Source organism: Enoplosus armatus, chromosome 14 (genome assembly GCF_043641665.1).
Source record: "Enoplosus armatus isolate fEnoArm2 chromosome 14, fEnoArm2.hap1, whole genome shotgun sequence".
Taxonomy (NCBI): domain Eukaryota; kingdom Metazoa; phylum Chordata; class Actinopteri; order Centrarchiformes; family Enoplosidae; genus Enoplosus; species Enoplosus armatus.
Genome location: NC_092193.1, coordinates 11,064,951 through 11,085,387, shown reverse-complemented (window position 1 = coordinate 11,085,387; position 20,437 = coordinate 11,064,951). Strand labels below are relative to the sequence as shown.

The 20,437-nt window shown below is 42.6% G+C and overlaps 2 protein-coding genes across 2 annotated transcripts in view; one reads left to right on the top strand and one right to left on the bottom strand.

Annotated features, from left to right (window-relative positions):
- Positions 1–13,545, top strand: part of phlpp1 (PH domain and leucine rich repeat protein phosphatase 1) — a 43,962-nt gene extending 30,417 nt beyond the window's left edge. Inside the window, exons 5-17 of the mRNA XM_070918410.1 lie at positions 2,500–2,646; positions 4,041–4,268; positions 5,748–5,950; positions 6,364–6,424; positions 7,067–7,162; positions 7,821–7,976; positions 8,309–8,509; positions 9,071–9,233; positions 9,342–9,472; positions 9,805–9,915; positions 10,348–10,542; positions 10,638–10,866; positions 10,976–13,545. Of these exons, the coding sequence (XP_070774511.1) occupies positions 2,500–2,646; positions 4,041–4,268; positions 5,748–5,950; positions 6,364–6,424; positions 7,067–7,162; positions 7,821–7,976; positions 8,309–8,509; positions 9,071–9,233; positions 9,342–9,472; positions 9,805–9,915; positions 10,348–10,542; positions 10,638–10,866; positions 10,976–12,289 (3,235 nt within the window). The 3' untranslated portion in view covers positions 12,290–13,545. The remainder of the gene's footprint in view (positions 1–2,499; positions 2,647–4,040; positions 4,269–5,747; positions 5,951–6,363; positions 6,425–7,066; positions 7,163–7,820; positions 7,977–8,308; positions 8,510–9,070; positions 9,234–9,341; positions 9,473–9,804; positions 9,916–10,347; positions 10,543–10,637; positions 10,867–10,975) is intronic.
- Positions 13,546–14,002: 457 nt separating this feature from the next.
- LOC139296373 (meprin A subunit beta-like) lies at positions 14,003–19,928 on the bottom strand. The gene is made up of 14 exons (XM_070918759.1): positions 19,860–19,928; positions 19,734–19,752; positions 19,573–19,623; positions 19,435–19,478; positions 19,237–19,315; positions 18,366–18,483; positions 18,022–18,200; positions 17,138–17,356; positions 16,754–16,906; positions 15,887–16,099; positions 15,301–15,768; positions 15,016–15,195; positions 14,518–14,665; positions 14,003–14,216 (listed from the first exon to the last, which is right to left on the bottom strand). The coding sequence occupies exons 1-14, from the start codon at positions 19,926–19,928 to the stop codon at positions 14,003–14,005; spliced, it is 2,154 nt and encodes a 717-aa protein (XP_070774860.1).
- Between the last annotated feature and the right edge of the window lie 509 nt (positions 19,929–20,437).

Here is a 20,437-nt window from a genome sequence, read left to right as displayed (position 1 = left end):
GCTCCCCTGCTGGCTGAGCGAGATAACATCCATTTAGCTTTGCCAAACCTAAGTAGGCTCATCCGCTTTTGACCCAGCATGACAGAAAAAGAGGTCAGTAATGAGAAAGAGATGAATAGTTAGCTGAAAGTAGAGATTTTGACAGAAACATGTACCAGAGTTACTTGAATACTCGCTTTGCCCCTCAGAGAGAAAGAGCTGGAGTCAAGAACAATAATCCTCTCTGTGCAGCGTCCATGAATGTGGGTGTATGTGTTTTGGTGTGGACAGTTGTGTGAGAGTCTGTTTTTGTTTCAGTATAAACACTGGCTTTCTCTGACATCTAACATGGGGTCATAGTGCTTTGTATTTTTCCAAGAGGAATGGAATGTGTGAACCTGCCACATGCCTCTCCCCTTCTCTCTCTTTTCTCTCTGGCCAAATACGAGCTGGTGGGTGATTTGCCAATCAGATATGCATAATCAGTTGTCTGGGATACTAGCTCTTTCCTCTGGCATGGGACCTTTCTTCCCAGCATGCATCTCTCTCCATGATACAGAGGTCACAACTCACTGAGGGGAATATCTGACGTTCCGTGCATATGATTGAACCTTTGGCCTGTTTCTTTACATATGTATGATAGTTCAGCAAATTATGAAGGACATTAAAGTAATGTTAATGGACATGAAGGGAGAAGAAAGGGAGAGGGAGAAAAGTTGGACAGAATAGTGGCAGAAAGACAAAATATGAGATGACAGGGGGTATTTAAGGCCAAATGAAAGGCATAAAGTTGATATAGCAAAAAGTGTTTGCTTATTTACACCTCTAGCAGACGCAACATTAGCATTCATTGCTTGAGTTGTGCTTCTGTTCACCAAATGAATCTAAGTCCAATATTCACTCTCCTTCCCTCCCTTCAATCTACGTCTGCTAGATGCTAAGTTGCTAGATTTTTCTGTCTGCTGTTTTGGTACTGAGCAGGTAGTGTACAGTGAGTTTATCAGAGCTGTTGAGCTGACAGATAACAGCCTGTCATAACGGCTAGAGTCGTTTGATATTTAATAAAAAAATATTGATTAGCAGCTTTAAACCTACATCAACAGGTGTTTTTGCAATCTGGGGCCAGATCATCAAGCTGTAACTTAAACATCAACACATTATCACCATGTAAATTTGTGAGTAGCATTAGCCTTCATTTGCAGTCTTGTTTCTGTCCACCTGACTAAAGTAAATCCAATATTCACTCTCCTTTTGGCTTTATTTTGGTCTTATCTTGTAAATATCTGTCTTTAGCTTGCTAGAAGTTCCATTATGTTCACCAGCAAGTTGCTAACTCTTCCTTGTGTTTGGTGCTGGGCAGGTAGCATAGGTAGCGTACAGTAGGTTTATCAGAGCTATTTCGCTGAAAGAAAGCAGCTACTTTCCACGGCTGGAAATTATGTTGATGGGAGTGGACTTGTGAGCTGGAAAACCAAAAGAATGAGCTAAAAGAAAAGGCTCCATAGATCTGATGTTAACTGCATATGTGGGTGGTAACTCTCTGTGGGCTCGTCAGTTCGAGCAACACCTTGTAATATCATCATCGGTTAATATAGATTATTAGTGCAGCTTTAAATGCACAAGGACAGTAGTGAAAATAAAGAAAATGGCATGATGGGACAGCATGACACAGACAAGGAGAGTGGGGGTATCAGCATTACTCAGCAGATTGCAGAGGTTGATTTAATGGTGGAATGACATTTTCCCACACACCCCCCACCCACTGCCTGCAGGAGTCACCCTCTGCTGGAATAACTTGCCACCCTAATCAATAGCCCTGACGTCTCGGTTGCCTTTTTCTCCATCACTGTGATACATTGTGTGCATGTGTGTGTATAACCTGTGTGAGTACATAGGGAGGAAAATCAAGTAGTACCAGATTAAGCAGCTGCTCCAGCCTGCAGTGCTAATATGCCGACCTCCAGCTTGCCATAGCAGCTCTCTCTCTGTACACATGATATGTGAAAGCAGGTCGCATGTGTGTTTCTGTATGTGCGTAGATGGATAAATAAAGACAGTCCAGAGAATCCTTTCCCCTGCTTTGCCTTGTTCCACTGGCTCCCCCCTCCCCCCTGAGGGGCTAACCCCTCTGAAGGTCACTGGTCTGCCATAGGACACCACAACAAATGCCACTGGTCACTGGTGTTTGAATGAACAACACAGACGTCAATGCTGCACTTTGTTTGCTCAACAATCAAATGTGAAGGTTTAGTCCTACTATTAAGGAGGGCTTTGTTTATGGGTGTTTTTCACTTAAACAAATTCTGCGTAAGCTATACTTCAGCTACATTGCCTATGAATATATTCATTAATATATTTATGAATATCTTCCACTCTGTTGCAATATTCATGTTGACAAGATACAGCTACATCTCCAATCACTTGCTTATACTCTCTTCTCTTCTCTTCTCTTCTTTCCTCATCTCTTCTTCGCCCTTTTCCTAATTTGTCATTAATACTTATTAATACCTCTATTTCCAGATTTTCTCGTCTGCGGAGCCTCAACCTGTCCAACAACCACCTCGGTCAGTTCCCCCTGGCCATCTGTGACATCCCGACGCTGACAGAGGTCAACCTCAGCTGTAACTACCTGTCCTCTGTCCCCAGCTCTGTGGGAGCCATGGCCAAGTAAGTAACAGCAGGACGTTATTGAGGACACAAACCTGATGTTAACTATGATCTAAACCTCTGCTGAATATAACTGAATCCAAAGTTCAGGCATTTCGTAGCCTGATTCTAAATACACATTAGCTGTACTTCCTTTGTTGGTTATTCTACTTTAAATTCTGTTTACTGTACCTCTCCCTTCTATTGTCTTGTGATGTTGGTAATCATCCAACTCTTTCACTTATTGCACCGGGCCTTCACTGCTGAGTTGTTGAGGCCAATGCTTGCTTGCATTGATGCTGTGTCAGGGCTGGGAAACCAGTGAACCTACACAGAAACCACACATTTACTGGTTTGAGTATCAAAAGTTTACATAGCCAAATGTGGGATTTACCTAGCAACACGCACATGGAATGACAACCAGTATGGTGTACTTTGCTAGTTTCAACATGTGAGCAAACAACGACACAACTTTACACAGATCACCTGTAGTGCTGGCCTGTGACATTTTGCCTCAATCATGGCCTGTCCATCGTCTGTTTAGTGGCTGGTCTATGCAAGTCAAGTCACTCCAGTCCTTTCTTATTACTCAGATGTTTAAAACATTCATTTATATATTCTCTGTCATTTCACGTTTGTTCAGCTTTTTTTTTGGAGCTAATCTGTTGGGCAGAATCCAGTTTTGACCATCTCCTTTTGTATTTTGGTGCACACCTTAGCTTTTTTTGAAAGCTTCACAATTTAATCTCGCTTTTCTCTTGACGACTCTATTGCCAGTAAAACATTGATGTCTCTTTGATGAACCACTGAATTACATTTTTGAAATGAATTACTTGGCGACAGTGTTACTCTGCCCCCCCCCCCCTCAAAAAAAAATTACAAGCCAACATTTTCAAGAGGATGGAACCAATCTGATTTTGCTGGCTGAAAACCATTTTTTTTCCTCATGGAGATGCTCAGAGCGTTTTAAGTTTTGGTTGAGCTCCAGTATCAGCCACCCTGTCGTGGAAAAGCCATTTTTCTCTCTCTCTCTAAAGAGTGTCAAAATATAAAGAAATATAAAATTAAATGAAATAAGAGTCTTAAACTTGATACTTCATGTCCAGTTTACCCCACCATGAGAATAGAGAATACATAGATTAAGGGAATCATTTAGTAACTGGGTCAGCACTGACATATGGATAGTACATGTCCTTTGAACTCAAACCTCATTTGAAACTTAACATACAGGTATGAAGGTTGAAACCCGGCTAGATGAGAAGTTAATCTGCAGGAATGATCTGGTATGCCTGTAAATTCCTGAAGTGGCCAGCAGGGCATTTATGCTGCCACTGCCATCTGCTGGACATTAGGTGTACTGATTATGAACGCTGAAATAATTCATAATCGAATCTAATCTCATGTTCCTCTCTCAGTTTGCAGACGTTCCTGTTGGACGGCAACAGTCTAGATGAGCTGCCCAATGAGCTGGGCACCCTCCAGAGGCTGAGTTACGTAGGCCTTTCCTTCAACCACTTCGACCACGTGCCCCAGGTGCTGGAGCAGTTGGCCTCCATGGAGAAGCTGTGCATGGCAGGAAACAACCTAGAAACACTCACCCTGCAGAATTTCAGACTGCTCCGTGTCAAACACATCGATCTAAGGTACGGCCATGTAGGCAGATTATTACATATTTTAAAGATCATGATTAGGAGATTATGATAGGGGTTTTCTGATTTGAAGTTTGACAATTTAGTCAAGAGCAAGCATCACTGTAAGTCCTCAGTCACGCTTGTCCGAAGCAATGTACTCAATGACAGATGTTATCCCACTAATGATAGAAACAAAAACAATAAGAGGAAGCCAAAACACGAACCAGGCAGGCAGACAGCACGGAATCAGAAAATCATTTGCCTGCTGTGGCTCCATCAGGTGTCTTCCCACTGTTTGCTAAAGCACAGAGCTGGAGTGACTTGCACTATTTTTCCAGTTAATGCTTCACTCCTTCTGACTCTGCTCAGGCAAGGTCAGTAAATACGTTTTCCAGCATTCTCAGCTGTTTGGGCAAAGATCGCCTGGTATCTCTGATGAGGATGTGTTTGTTTCTGTTGATGTATTTCAGAAAATATGTCCAGACAAGTACTGAAACAATTAGTCAGCTAATTGATGAGTTTAGGGCTGCATCTAACTCATATTTTAATTATCGATTAATCTGACAAATGTGATAAATAATTTGGTCTTTAAAAAAAAAGGTTAAAATGTGCTTGATGCAAGTTCTCAGGGGCAAAGATGAAAATGAATCAACAGCAATTTTAATAATGGATTCATTGTTTAAGTCACTTTTCACCTAAAAATGCCAAACATTTCCTCTTTCGAGCTTCTCTTATGTTTTCTCTGTGTCATGTTATTTTAAATTCAAAACCTTTGGGTTTTGGACTGTTCATCGGACGAAAAAAGCAATTTCAAGAAGTCATCTTGGGCTTTGGGAAATTATGATGAAAATGTGATTGACAGATAAATTGAAAATGAAATCGGAATCACTTGTTGTGGCTCTTATCAAGTCTATGGTCACTTTCTGATTTTATAAGTAAAGATTAATAGTATATGGAGGCCATAAAATAGATAAAATACATATATAAAAAATATTTTTGAACTCAGCTCAATATTATGAAATGTTATTTCATCCTGCTTCTTTTCAAAAGAGTTCAAAAGTCTGTTTTCATTTCCCAACAGCATTTTTTTTAATTGCAGCTTTACTTCATAATGCCTCTTTTTATCACAAAGTATATGCCTGTCAATCAAGACAAACTGGGAAATGATGTTGCTTCAGCTTGAATATAATAAACCAAATTCTGATATTTGTTTTTGGAACAGAATAATATATTTATGTCTTTTAAGTCTCATCAGTTTTTGCATGTTGATGCTTTCTAATAATTGAATGCCTTTCACTTTGTACATGAAAAACCACTTCCATCAATGTTGTGCACAGAACAACCAGACAGAACTCAAGTAGCTGCACAATACTGTATATCAGCCATCACCTGAGGCATGTTCCCTGCCTTACAAGAAAGGCCACAGGCTGTGCAGTTCAACCTGATCCAATTGGAGCTGAACCTTTGCCTCCTCCCTGCTCCCTCTGTCAGGTTGAATAAGATCTCCAGCATGGTGCCAGATGAGCCTGACCTGCTGAGACACGTGACCCAGCTGGACGTGAGGGATAACAGGCTGACGGACCTGGACGCCTCAGTCTTCCCCAGGCTGGAGGTGCTTCACTGCGAGAGGAACCGCGTCGCCGGCCTCAAGGCCAAGGGTTGCCTGCTCAAAGGCATCTACGCCTCCAACAACGGTGGGTTTGGCGTGCGGGACTTCATGTTTCCCTGCGAGGGCAATCATGTGTGCTTAGAAAAGACAGATCCCCTTCCCTCACACATCACCACCTCACCTCACTGGTTTCAAACCGAAATCACTGATATAAATCTGTTTCTCTGAACCTGTAACATATGTCTTATCTCACAGATGTCACTCCTGTCTTTTCCCATATAACTTAGTTTCCTTCCATGCTCCTCTCTTTCGACATGCATTTATTTTTCTCATCAGTGCTGCCGTCTTATTGTCTCTCTCCATCATCCCTCTCTAATTTGTCATCACAACCCCCCATCTCCCCTCCAGACGCCCCCCTCCATTTTCCATCTATCTGCTTTTGTAATAGACCACGTCTGTCCTTGCTGTAGGTTAATGTGTTTGGATTTCTCCCTACAGAGCTACGACAACTGGATGTCAGTCCTGTGCCCTCCAATCTTAGTTACATGGACATCTCGAGGTGAGAAAAAAATCCCACAAGTACACACACAAACACACACACACTAAATGGAAAAAGTATTTTGAAAATGTGGCTCATTTATAGTACATCCTCTCTGCCCTACAAAAGTAGAAGAGCAGTAACTTTTGCTTTAAAGATCTCATAACTACACAGCCAAATACCTGCTGAATGGATGTTTGAAAGTGTGGTTGATGTCAGAGGGCTGTCACTCTTTAACCGAGTCAGCCCTGACTCTTCTCCTGACTTATGATTGTTAAGTGAAAGACAGGCTACTTGCTTAGCTTCTTTGTGGTCAATAAAAAGGCATGAAAAGAGTTCTTAAGTCTTAAGTGCTGAATTTATTTGAAAATGTTTTCATTTTTTAACATTTTTTGGCTTTGGCCTTGAGAAAGTGTCGCCCCTCAAATAACTTGTCCACAGCTGTAATTATTATTGCCTTTCTTGTAAGAAGCACGACTCTGCTGAGACTTCCTACCTGATAAAGTGAAACATTACAAAATATGGAAAAAACAGAAGGTGCTGCCTGGGGTTTTCTAGAACAGGACTGTTGGGAATTCAAATACATGCAGTATCCTGATACATCATATTCCATGTGAGGGATCTGCACATAATTCATCATCATCACAACCTCTCCTCCTGCAGGAACCATATGGAGTCCTTGCCAGACTGGTTGTGTGAAGCTAAGAAACTTGAAGTTCTGGACGTGAGCCACAACCTCATCAGTGAGCTCCCGGCACGGTGAGTCTCTCTCTCAGCGGGCGAATGTGTCCGTAAGCCTGTAAATGGAGTACAGTGCTGCATTATTCTCCCCTGCCCTTTACCGGCCAGTCATCTATCCCCCCATAGAGCCTCATAAATCACACAGATAGCCTGTAACCTCCACAGCCATCGTCCCTTCTCTTCCTCTTTATATAGCCCTTTCAGAAGGTCAGTTCAGATGCTCCTCTCCTCTCTGTCTCGCATCAGCTCCGTCAACCTTCCTCCCTCTGCTTTTCTCTTTTTCATTTACCTCTCTCTGTCTCTCTTCCTCGTTGTCTGCAGATTTATTTTTTACCCAATAAGTGTCAGGATGATGAATTCCAGCTGCAGGCTCCACTAGAGGCGCTGCTATTTTCTGTTTTCACATCCTCGTCCTCACCCCCATCCTCATCTCCATGACTGTTTCAGCCTGCTTCAGTTGCAGTCCACTTGTTCACAAGACGGTTTGAAGATGTGGAAGAATCATGTGTCTCACCCAGCGTGTCCCTATCTACCGATCTACCAATCTGTCTGTCTGTCTGTCTGTCTATTTATCTACCGGTGCATCTATACACCACTGTTGGTTCATAAAAGTCTAAATGTTTATCCTTAATGTTGTAGTACTGACCCAACCATCTGTATATTCTTTGTGTCGCAGGTTGTTATGCAGCAACAGTCTGAGGAAGCTGAGTGCAGGACATAACCAGTTGCAGAAGCTGCCTGAAAGAGTGGAGCGCCCTCTGCTGGAGGTTTTGGACATACAGCACAATCAACTGGTGGAGCTGCCCTGCAACCTGTTCCTCAAATCTGACAGGTAGCATTAATCTTCGGCTGGAAGTGATTTGTTTTTTTATCAGATAATGTGCCCGACATCTGACAAGAAGATTAAGTGCAGGAAAAATGCAGGTCTATGAAGATGAAGGACAGAAATTATGAATAGGATTTTAATCGAGGACGAGACATCCAAGGGCAAGGATGACAGGCAAATAAAAAACACCCAACCAGCAACAAGGACGGGAGGCTTTTAATGGGGGTCATAGAAGCAGGAATTCATGTAGTTTGTAATTAAAGTGACTCATCACTGTTTTTCATGTCTCCGTCTCAAGGAGCACAAAAATGAGTCTGTACTTTCATTTTTCCTTTCAGCTTACGATGCGTAAATGCATCAGCCAATAAGCTGGAGCACCTGCCGCCATCCAGCCTATCAGAGGAGAGCCACAGCATCCTGCAGGAACTCTACCTGACCAATAATCGTCTGACAGACAAGTGTGTACCCATGCTAACGGGCCACACACACCTTCGTGTTCTGCACATGGCCTACAACCATCTCCAGACCTTCCCGGCCAGGTAAAGAACTTACATTCACTCTGACTCTCATTTACTTTTCTCTCTGCTCACTCACCTGCATTTTACATTTTACATTAGAAACGAGTGGTTATCGATTCATCTGATTATTTATTAGTCTGTAAATCATGTAGACTGGAGCCCGACCGATACTGGATTTTTGAGGCTGATGCTAAACAAACATGTTTGATAATGATCCTTTAATTTTAAGTAGCAGAATTGTGACTAAGATCCGTACTGAGCGGGATATTTTACAGTTGAAATGTATTAGTATCATTGTTTCATACATACTTTTTTTGGCATCTCCCTACTTATTGGCCAACATACACACAGATACTGATATGTCAGCAATATATAGCCAGCCGATATGCAGCTCTAAGTTATTTAGACTGTTAAATGTCAGAAAATAGCAAAATGTTCAACACAAATTCCTTGTCTTCAAATTTCTCGTTTTTTGTTTTTTTTTCTTTGTGCTAAAACTATAAATTGTTGTTGATTAGTTTTCTAACTATAAATCATCATTTTACGTACTCGACTCACCTAATGCTTCCCCGCATTCTTTAGTAAAATGGCCAAGTTGGAGGAGCTGGAGGAGGTGGACCTGAGCGGAAACATGCTGAAGACTGTGCCCACCACCATCATGAATTGCCGGCGAATGCACACACTCATCGCCCACTCCAACTCCATCGAGGTCTTTCCGGAGGTCATGCAGCTGATGGAGATGAAAGTAAGACAGTAGTAACAGCACATCTTTATGTACAGTATGAGCCCCCAAGCTCCTGCTGTACTGTATGTGCATGTTTGTTAGTACTCATATATTTTCCTCTGTTGTCAGTGTGTGGATCTGAGCTGTAATGAGCTGAATGAGATCACTCTACCAGAGAATCTGCCTCCCAAGCTTCAGGAGCTGGACCTGACGGGAAACCCTCGTCTCAACCTGGACCACAAGACCCTCGAGCAGCTCAAGTATGTCATGATTTCTCTGTCGGTTGTTTTGCTTTAGTTACAGCGCAATTCTGCACCTGACAATGTGATTATAACCTACATTTGCACAGTGTGTTTAAATTTCACATTTGTTTATATGGTGTTTTTTGTTTTTCTATTATATTACTTGTTGTTGTAAAGGTTCTGTTTCCCCCCCAAAATTACTTTTATCTATGCTAATCTAATTTTGTAATGGAAACCATCATTTTTTTACATTCTCTGAATAGAACACTGTCCGTACAGTAGCTCATTTATCTTTATGTCTCTAAATGATACAGTGAATTTAATCTATTTCATGTTTTGTTGTTTTTCAGTAATATTCGCTGCTTCCGTATTGATCCGCCTCCAACCTTTTCGAATGAGGCATCTGGTGGGCCTGCTGTGTGGAGTCATGGTTACACAGAGGCCTCGGGCGTCAAGAACAAGTGAGTTCAATTCAGTCAATGATAAAAAACAACCACCATCACACTCAGTCCAGTGAAGCCTCACTACTCCAAACCTCTTGAGAATGAGCATTGTTAAAGCCAGATGACTCAAATGAAGGAAACATTGAGGCAGTCCTTATTGAAAACATGAATGATGTTTACGCACATGCCAAAACATGTCTGTATGGGCTAAATTGCCAATTCAACACTTGAATGTGCACACTTAAGAAGAGATTCAAGCAATTGCACACATTGTTTCCACATTTCCATATACGTAGATGATGACGAAGGTTGTGCTGTACAGTCCAAGGTTATCAGTGTGTGGAGTAGTATGATCAATATGTGAACAGAGGAGTTGTTATGTCTTTGAAACCCTCATTGTTTCCTCACATGCCTCAATGACGTTGTGGCCTTCTTTTGTTTTCGTTTCAGACTGTGTGTTGCGGCTCTGTCAGTAAACAGCTTCTGCGGGAGTCGCGAGGCTCTGTACGGTGTGTTCGATGGGGACAGGAATGTGGAAGTACCCTATCTTTTGCAGTGCACAATGAATGATGTGCTGGCTGAAGAACTACACAAGACCAAGAGCGAAGAGGACTACATGACCAACACGTTCCTCGTCATGCAAAGGTACATGGCAGGCTCATTTTTATCAGCCGTCCTCTTTTGTTACAAATCAGAAAATTCAAGTAGTCACTCTGCCCCCTCTTCTTTTGCCACCACAGGAAACTAGGAACTGCAGGGCAGAAACTGGGCGGCTCAGCGGCTCTGTGTCACATTCGCCATGACCCCACCGACCCCGGTGGCTGCTTCACCCTCACAGCTGCTAATGTGGGCAAGTGCCAGGCCATCCTCTGCCGCGACGGAAAGCCGCTGTCGCTGTCACTGCTTCACAATGTAGGGCTTGAGGAGGAATACCGCAGGATCAGGCAGCACAGGGCTATCATCACTGAGGTAGAGATCCTTGAACACATCCCAAGGACATTGAAATCAATGCGGACTACATTAATGTAACTGTAAGTTTAGATGTGCACTGCATTGATGTTTGTACTCTTTTCCACAGGACAACAAGGTGAATGGTGTGACCGATTCTACACGAATCATGGGCTACTCCTTCCTTTACCCATCAGTCATCCCTTGTCCCTACGTGCAGACAGTCACTCTCACCCCCCAGGATGAGTTCTTTATTCTGGGTAGCCGGGGCCTTTGGGATGCTGTGTCTCCCACTGAGGCTGTGGAGGCTGTTCGAAACGTCCCAGATGGCCTGGCTGCTGCGAAGAAGCTGTGCACGCTGGCGCAGGGCTATGGCTGCACAGACAGCCTCAGTGCTGTTGTGGTCCAGCTCAGTGTGAGTGAAGACTGCTGCTCCTGCTGCTGTTCTGAGCCTCCCCAGCCACCGCCTAGCCCCGGCTTGGGCCCCTATCCCTCATCGTCCTCTGCCATCAAGGAGCGGCCCTCAGACGGCTCCCTCCCTGTGCCGCCTTCCTCCTGTAGTGAAATCAGCAGTGAGATCAGTACCAGTGAGATGAGTAGCGAGGTGGGCTCCACAGCCTCATCTGATGAGCCGCCACAGAGCTCCTTGGTGCTGCTGCACGAGCAGCCCCACCATCCTCACCTCCACCTGCACCATCAGGCCCACTCGCTGTCCCTACAGCAGGCCCACACAACCACGCAGCCCTGCCAGTACCTGTTCCCAGGTTCAGAGCTGCCCTCTGCCCGCAGCTGCTGTGCCCTCCATCCTGCCTGCTTAGCAGGCTCCTTCCAGAGGCAGCTGTCTAGTGCCACCTTCTCCAGCGCCCTGTCTGACAACGGGCTGGACAGCGAGGACGAGGAGCCCATTGCTGGGGTTTTCTCTAATGGGAGCCGTGTGGAAGTAGAGGCAGATGTCCACTGCCTCAAAGCAGAGTCCTCCTCCTCCTCCTCACCCCAAACATCATTACCCTCATCCTCGAGCCAGGAGCACGCCCTGCTGACTCTTCCCCCACCTCCTCCACCGCCATGCACCCCAGAGCCCCTGGAGGAAGGGGTCGACATGAGCCTCGCTGAGGCTGAGAACGGGCTGGATAGAGATGAGTCGTGGCAGGGAGTTGGAGCAGGAGGTGGGGATGGGGGAAAGCTGGCAGGCAAGAGGAGGGTTAATGGGTCGGTGGCGCGCCAGGAAAAGAGTCACAACCTCATCGAGGTGGCTGCTGACGCTCCATCTAAGAAGTCCGGGGGTTATTTCACGGCCCCGGCCCAGCCCGACCCAGATGACCAGTTCATCATCCCGCCTGAGCTGGAGGAGGAGGTGAAGGAAATCATGAAGCAGCATCAGCAGAAACAGCAGAAGCCGCCTGGGACCGATCAGCCCACGGACTACTACGACACCCCTCTCTGAACAGCAGCACCACCGACTACAACCTCATCTCCATCCCAGCTGCAGCTTGCACAGAAGCCTCCCATTGACCTAACTGCTCTGATTTTCCATACACGAACACAAACAAATGAGTTTCCTCGAGAGGCTGTAAAATGCACATGAAGAAGTTGAATCATACTTTTTCTAAACAGCCTTCCTTTGCTCTACACAGCCTCATCATTGAAGAACCATGCACTGTAACCTTCTCCACCCATTTGTACCTAAGCAACTCATAGAATGAAACAAGCAAATGAGCCCTTTAATGATACTCAACCTTCTTGAAAAGCCTGTGGACACATTCCTGGTGTCCATGGTTGTGCCCTTCTCACAGACTGTGGAGCATTGTTTTTACATTAGACAACCAGCTGAGTATGTAATCAACACTAGTCTCTTTGCAATAGCATTAGCTCGCCACCACACTTGTTTATATGGATAACAATTCCATGGTTTGTTTGTTTGTTTTCTAAAAACTTACCATATCTTTTAATGTGAAAGCAGTGAAGCTGCAGAAAGAACTTTTTAAAAACAGAGACACATAATCTTTTTATTATCAGTGAACTATGTCGAATGGTACACCAGTAATACCACACTTAACTGTTGTAGATAGGGCACTTAAAATACTGTATTTCTTCAGTAAATCATGGCTCTTGGCCTGTAAAATGGCATAGAATTTTTTTGTAGAAATTTTAAATACTAACTCCTAGGAGTTGCATACTCTTTATGGTGACTCAGTCACTTTTACTAATCTTCTCTGAGAGAAATGGTGATTTTTTTTCCAATGATTGTAAATAAGAGAAATGTTGTATACTGATGCTTTTTAAAGGAACTGCATACCTGTATGTCGGTGAAGGTTTTAGTGGTGGGGAGGATGTGTGATTCACCAAGAGTTTGCTGTCATGGAGGTGTCACCCCCCCTCCCCCATCTTATAACGTAGTCCCATAAATACGACACACATACACACACACACACACACACACACACACACACACACACACACACACACAAATGTATATGTGCAATTGCAGGTCTGAAAACCCCGTGAAAATATTGCATGGAAAAATCCATGCAATATAAGTACACAAAGTTGCTATGGTTTGCTCCACTTTGTTTGATTGTGATGTCCTGTAGTCATCACTGTGTCTTATGAACACTAATAGACAGATCTTTGCATGCACACTTGCATGCACGCACATACATACACACACACACACAAACGCACATACATGCACACTCACACCTAATATTAGTCCCACCTCCCTCCTACAGTAACTGTTATCACCGGCATGACTGTGTCAAGTTCAGTAATACAAACAAATATATCCACATGGAAAAGAGACAACACAGATGTTCCTGTCTTTGTTATAATAAATTTTAAATTTGTGAATATAAGTCACGCTGTCTGAGATTACTTTTTAAATAATAATGTACATTTGATATTAAACTGTTCATATAAGAGACTTTCAAAGAGAATTTCAAAATAATTTATTTACAATAATTTTCTTAGTTTGCTCAGTGTTTTTACATTGAATGACCAGAAGGGGGCAATCTCATATATTGATATGATCTACAGTATGTGATGGATTTCCATATTGGAGTTAAAAGCCATGAATCTATAATCCAAAGCCTGCTCTACAAGATATTTAGCATAAACATTCAACTGAAAGTCTGTCTTTGGAATGTTCCCACTACAGTTTCTAGGTTTCATTCATGTTCGCCATGACAACACTGCTGTCATTTCCGCGCTTCTTGTACTTCTTCTTCACACAGATGACACTGACTGCTGTAATCACCAGCATTACTCCCAGCACAGACAGAGAAGAGGCAAGTGCAAGGGTGGTTTTATCCATGTCGGAGCCCTTGTACTGACAGCTGTCCCCATAGTACCACCAGTCATCACCCACCACACACCTGGAGAGCAGAGACAAAGGATGAGGATAGGAGAGAAAAAGTCAGACTTGAAGGTGTTCCCACATTTTATACATATCAAATATCACATTTTGGGAATTATGCTCACTTTCTTAAAGAAAGCAAATAAGTGTATTTCCCAAATGTCCATTAATGTCCTTTAATAATAACATAGCAGAGGAATAATGTAACACTGGAATATTGTGATAATTTGATTTAAAATGTTGATTGTAAAAAGTCAGACAAGGACCCTTTGTTAGTGACCCTTCTGCAGTTTTGTGAGTGCAGTCAAAAAAGCACACACCTGCAAGCAGCCCTCCCTTCATCCACCACGCACACCCCATCATTCAGACACTGCACATTGAGGCAGACACTAGAGGGTGCAGTGGTGACAGGCTGTGGGGAAGGGGTTGTGGAAGGCGGAGGCTGGGTCACTGTCAGATGAGACACATCTGAAGAGGGACAGCAAATGAGAAAGCGGTTAATTGGATCCAAGAGGATTAGCATCTATGAACGTGAATGATGAAATGAATAGGCAATGAGTTGTTCTGCCAAGTGGGTATATAGATCATGGATGTAATCAGGCATCACTGGTATACATCCCACAAATGTGCTGTTTGCACGGGTAGCAGAGATGAGTAATGGATATGTATGACAGGATGCTGATTCACAAAAAAATGTAACATAAATGGTTAGCTTTTTGGGCAATACATTCCTTTCCTTATATCTTTAATATTTTGGACACACAGAATGTTTTTATGTTGAGATCTGTGGAGTTTATTCTGTGATCTGGTGCTTTTACCCTCCATGGTGAGGAGAAAGACGGCATCTCCTCCCTTTATAAAATCCCTGCTCTTGGCTCTGAGGTGGGTGAGATACACTGCAGTGCCGGCGCCTGGCCCTCGGAAATACTTGGACCCATCTGTGTCTGTGACCTCAACGCCTACCTTGCGAGGGTCATCCCAGAAAAAGTTGTCAGAGCCTGTTGAAATATAAATCTAGTATTACAGCAAAAACAGTACTTTCATGATTTGTTTTTCAGATTTGTTTTTCAGGTTCATTTGAATCTTTTTGACACTGAAAGTACCTGTTGCCATCATGTTGGGGTCAGTGGTGACACTGCGCTGGTTGGACATGCGCTTTTGGATGTGTGGGTGCTGGTCCATCAGCATCATGGTTATCTGTTTCCAGGGGCAGGGCCACTTCTGTCCTGTGTCCCCTCCCCGAGCCACCAGATGAGCATAGGCCGACAGCTCACCGGGGTAGCCTGCCTTACCGCTGGGGTACAGCTCCATCTGGAAAGTGTAACCCTCCTCAGAGGTGAATGGGGGGCTGAAGATAGACGTGTTTGTTGGAGTGTTTTCCATAACATGACTGAAGTTTTTCACCCGCCATATGAACTCTGGGCAGGTGGTCTCGGAGAGGTTGATGTCATCCAGTGACAGTCCCCCTGTCAATGGCCCAGAACCCCCCTTGGTCCCTTGAAAGACGACACGGAATTTTGTTTTGACGTCTATCCTCACGTGGTGCAGTTGCCACAGCTCCTGAGGGGATCCTGTTACAGCACATGAGGTAAAAACAAGGAATTTATTGAACAGCAAGTTCATGATGGCCAGATTTCACAAGCAAAATTGTTCCAGTAGATTTTGAGCTTTAGTTCTAGAAATAGTCACCATCTATGGTCTTTATAAGGCGCAGTTTTCCGTTTTTAGCTTTATCATACTCTCGGACGTGGATCTTCAGTGTGTCGCTTTGGCCCCCGCTGTTGTAGAAGAAGAACTGCAGACACTGATATCCTCTTTTGGGGTAAAGAAGCCTGCTCTCCAGCAGAGCCGTATCCCCAGTGTTGCCTGTGCCAGTGCTGAAGTGCATGAAATACCCCGAGCCTAAAGATATTAAAAATTGATTAGTGTAAAAAATATTAATAATGTCAATACCTAAACATTATTTCAATGCACTTTGCACAGTGGGTGATAAGAGGGAATATTACACTGGCCAATCTATCATTAGCACTTTAAATTAAACTAAACTTTAATTAAAAGGTAGGTTAAAAGTTCACATGCCTATTTGTACATTGAAACAGTTTTTGGTCCCTGTAATTGTTACTCCTGTCCACACTGGCTGTGAAGAGATCTCCTCCTAATGCAAATCTTCCAAAATTAGGGTCCTTTAGTGTGAAATTCCCTCTCTGTGTATTGCCAGACGGCGTTTTCTTGCTTAGCGGTGGTGGAGGGATAATAACACAAAGAGGGAATTTCATACTAAAAAGAATAAAACGAAGACACACACTTGATTTGAAGCCTCAGATTAGCATTGGTTGACCTTTTTTTGATTTTACATTGCATTTGAAAGGTTTTTTCAAGGGCCAGTATGGCGACGAGGAACCATTGCAGTGACTGAAAACTTTTTCAATGTACATACAGGATGGGCACGTGAGTGTTGTTTTAAGGCAGACTTGAAAAAAACGTGAACGAATCCTTTCATGCAGACACATATATCTGCACCATGCGTCATGTATATCCCTGCATGATAATTCTCACCAGTGCATTTGCCCATGTTGGAGTAGTCAGTGTTGGGCCCTCCAGCAGCTTTGGCAACCCTAACCCAATCTGCATTATCCCCTTGTCCCTGGACCATACCACAGATGTTCTCACGTTCAAAGTCACATGAGTCCAGGAACGTGGAGCCCTGGGCTAGAAGACATTTCAAAAACACACAAACACAGGTGAAGGACTTTGACCTGCTATAAACTGATTGATTACGCAGTAAGGACAATGTTTTGCTGATCCACATATTTCCATATGGCAAGTATCCAGGAGATAAACCATCTAATTGACAGTTGATATCAAGATTATTAATGATAATTAAGTGCAATAACAATGGTGGTGCCAGCTGACACAACACAGTTGGTTGTTGACTCTTACTGCAGTTATAGAGGCGGTGCAGCTTGAGCAGGTCACTGTCACTGAACTCCATACGCTGGCCGATGACATCGCTGAAAGCAGGGATCTTGGTGACGATGGTGGGCTCAGTGCCGTTGCGGAAGGCATTTTTGCTGTAGTGCATCATGGAGCCGTAGTCGTAGGGCACGCCCAAAGAGCTGGAGGTGGTGTCATTGTAGGTGTTGAAGTTGTGTTCTCTACCTGTAGATCAGACATAAATAAAGGTGTCAGTGCAGTTGAATTCATTATTACATTGTCTTATTTCATTCACCAAAAGAGGGGGTAGATTTCAGAGATGTTTGTTAGGATCACTCATAAAAGTAGCTTATCAGCACTTTGCACTTGTTTAAGGACTTGACAAAAGATTGCTGACACATCAAAGTACTATAATCTGTGCTTTAATGTCAAACTAAAAATAGATTTGATTCATTAATGATTGAGAAGAGTGTAGGTCAATGCAACGACATATACAGCGTGATATTCCTTGATGTGCTGCAGACAATGTCTTTTGCTTATCTGGTTGAGATTATGCAGCCAGGAAAACAACGCATGCACATGCTTATCACCCAAGCAATAAATCAACTGCTGCATGACGTGAAGTCAAACCAATGGAATATTGCTTGAACTGAAATTAATTTTTCCGATTCATTAGAATGTAAATTTTGTGAAAAGCTTGTATAAATGTAATGTATAAAAGCTACTTTACACTCCCTCTCAGTATGACATAATTATAATCATACACATGCAAATAGAAGCCATGAAGAAAGTATGCCATAAAGGGATACATTATATATGGGAGCATGAATGGACAGTGTTTGAAAGAAATCATAATTTAGTTGACAGAGTAGCAGCAAGTGGTTCGGTACCCTCTGAGATGCGGTCCCACATGATATTGACATAATCATCGCGGTCTGCCCTGGACTGCTCATGCCAGAAACCCAGAGCATGAAGGAACTCATGTTCAATGGTGGCGATGCGGTCACAGTTTCTCCCTATCGACAATCTCTGCTTCCCAACTCGTCGGTTTCCCACAGAGGAGAAACAGCTTTTGGGAAAAAAAACAAAAACATGGCTTTTATGAACATCACATGTCTTTTCTCAAGGCCTTTTGTTGTAATTATAAAATACAGTATATATAATGCATTAATTCTTGAGAAAGCACAGCTTGTCTTGCCATCTAAACAGACCATGTAAGTGGTTTTTGCCTTACCCGCCCCCTTTAAAGATGGAAATGTAGTTTGCTTCTCCGCTCCAAGGCTCGAAGTTGATGCAGGTCTTGAGCCGGTACTGTTCAAAGGCCTTCAGAATCACACCTTTTGCATTGATCTCTGCAGAGACGAGGATAAATCAAAGATGAGAAAAAATGTCTTCAAATTCCCTTTTAAGATTGACCATAATGCAGTGTAAATTCATGAAAGGCCTCTGTTGAATTATTTAAGCCTGTTAACGTTCAAGATTACTCCCACATGCCTGACTCGCTGCACCGCCTGTAAATGGCTGAACATCAAATATACAGTACACGCCCAGTGGTGCACATGTTCTACTTCCTTTAAATATTGTTTTCATTGTCATCTGATGTCTTTAAAACCAATTATGTAAAACAAGTACTTAAGTGGAAACCCTTCACCTAGCCACAAACTGATCTTGCATATTTGATGAAGGTAACAAAATATGAAAATTAGCAGAAAGCATTGTTATTACGCCAAATAAGGAAATATTGAATGTTTTATATGTTGTATGGGCTATGCAATAACAAATATATATTAGTAATATAATAATAGAAATACAAATAGACTTTTGGGAAACTGAAATAATACATAATTTCCATTTGCAGACTTGTCATCAGATAAAAATCATGTTAATAACTCAATTATTAAACAAAAACAGTCTGACAAGTAAAAAAAAAAAAGGTAATGACCAAAAGCCTTTGCTGCTAAAATTCACAATTCATTTTGTCTGTTGTCAACTTTAAGGAGTTGCATGTAGGCACGTACCTTTTACAGGAACAATTGCAGTCTTAGTCCAGGTGAATTTAATTGCTTTTGAGAGCTTATATATACTTTTTTAACAGACACTCTTACCTAAATCATCCTCCATGTAGTATGGGATCGTTTTCGGCCACCTGTACTCATCCCCTATTATGGAGTTCCTAGTTTGCCTCTGCGGCGGTCAATAAAAGCAATCACAAAGATGAGAACAACATAATATGTCATGGGTTAGCTTTATTCTACAAAATTCAGTTGTTTAAGTGAAAATTTAAAGCAGTTAAATTAACATACCTCATCAAGCACAATGTCTCCCTCCACAAGATTCAACCCTGCCTCTATGGAGACCAAGCACAAAGGAAAATGGTTTACAATCGTTACCAATCTGTAAACATGTGGAGTGTGTGAGTGTGTTCCCTTCTTTCTGCATACCTTCGTTGATGTCAAAAATGTCAAGGTCCCGTCCACCGTCCACATCATAGTCTGTGTGAGTGGATAAGAAAATGAATGCGAAGAAACTTAAAAAGAAAGCAACAGAAGAGTGACAATAATAAGTGCAATCTGTGTCTTGCTTTAAGAAAAAAATCACTTACCTAATACTTTTGTTGTGGGCTGAACAAAAGAGAGTTAAAATGTAAATGTTATTGATTGCACGTGTATTAAAATCAAGTTTTTGTTATCACATGACAGTTATCTCAACCAAATAAATAATTTCTCACCAAGCAAAAGGTAGAACCACATAAGAGGAATATAACGTGAAGTACAACTGTAGGTTTTCTTGCTGCCATGTCCTAAAGTGTCCCTCTGCATGGGACAGTGCAGCTGACATGTACTGAGCTCTCGCAGACACTCAGAAGATAACAAATTTGAGAGGTGCATGCAATGAATAAAATTAAATACACGTGATCACAAGTCGATAATTGACAGAGCTGTAAAAGGGGCTGAGTTATTCAGCAACTTCAATCTGCTCTGCTATCTGCTAACAAATCTTTACACATTTGCAGATTAGCCGCAGTGAAACACTAAGTCAGGGGGCAGCAAAACAGTCGTGTAGCCCACCTGCCAGAATGAGGGACACATTTGAAGGTAGTAATGTGCTATATCAGCCAGGTCAATTTCCAACAAGACCCATATGGAAAACTTGCAGTTTGTGTAAATACTTATAGCCGCCTTTTGTATTTGCCAATACATCAGAAAGCAACAGTGATGAATTGTATTTTTTCTTTTTACCAAACCACTACTTATATTGATCCAGAATAAATCAGTACACTTTCTTAAGAAAGTCTTTTTTCACTGT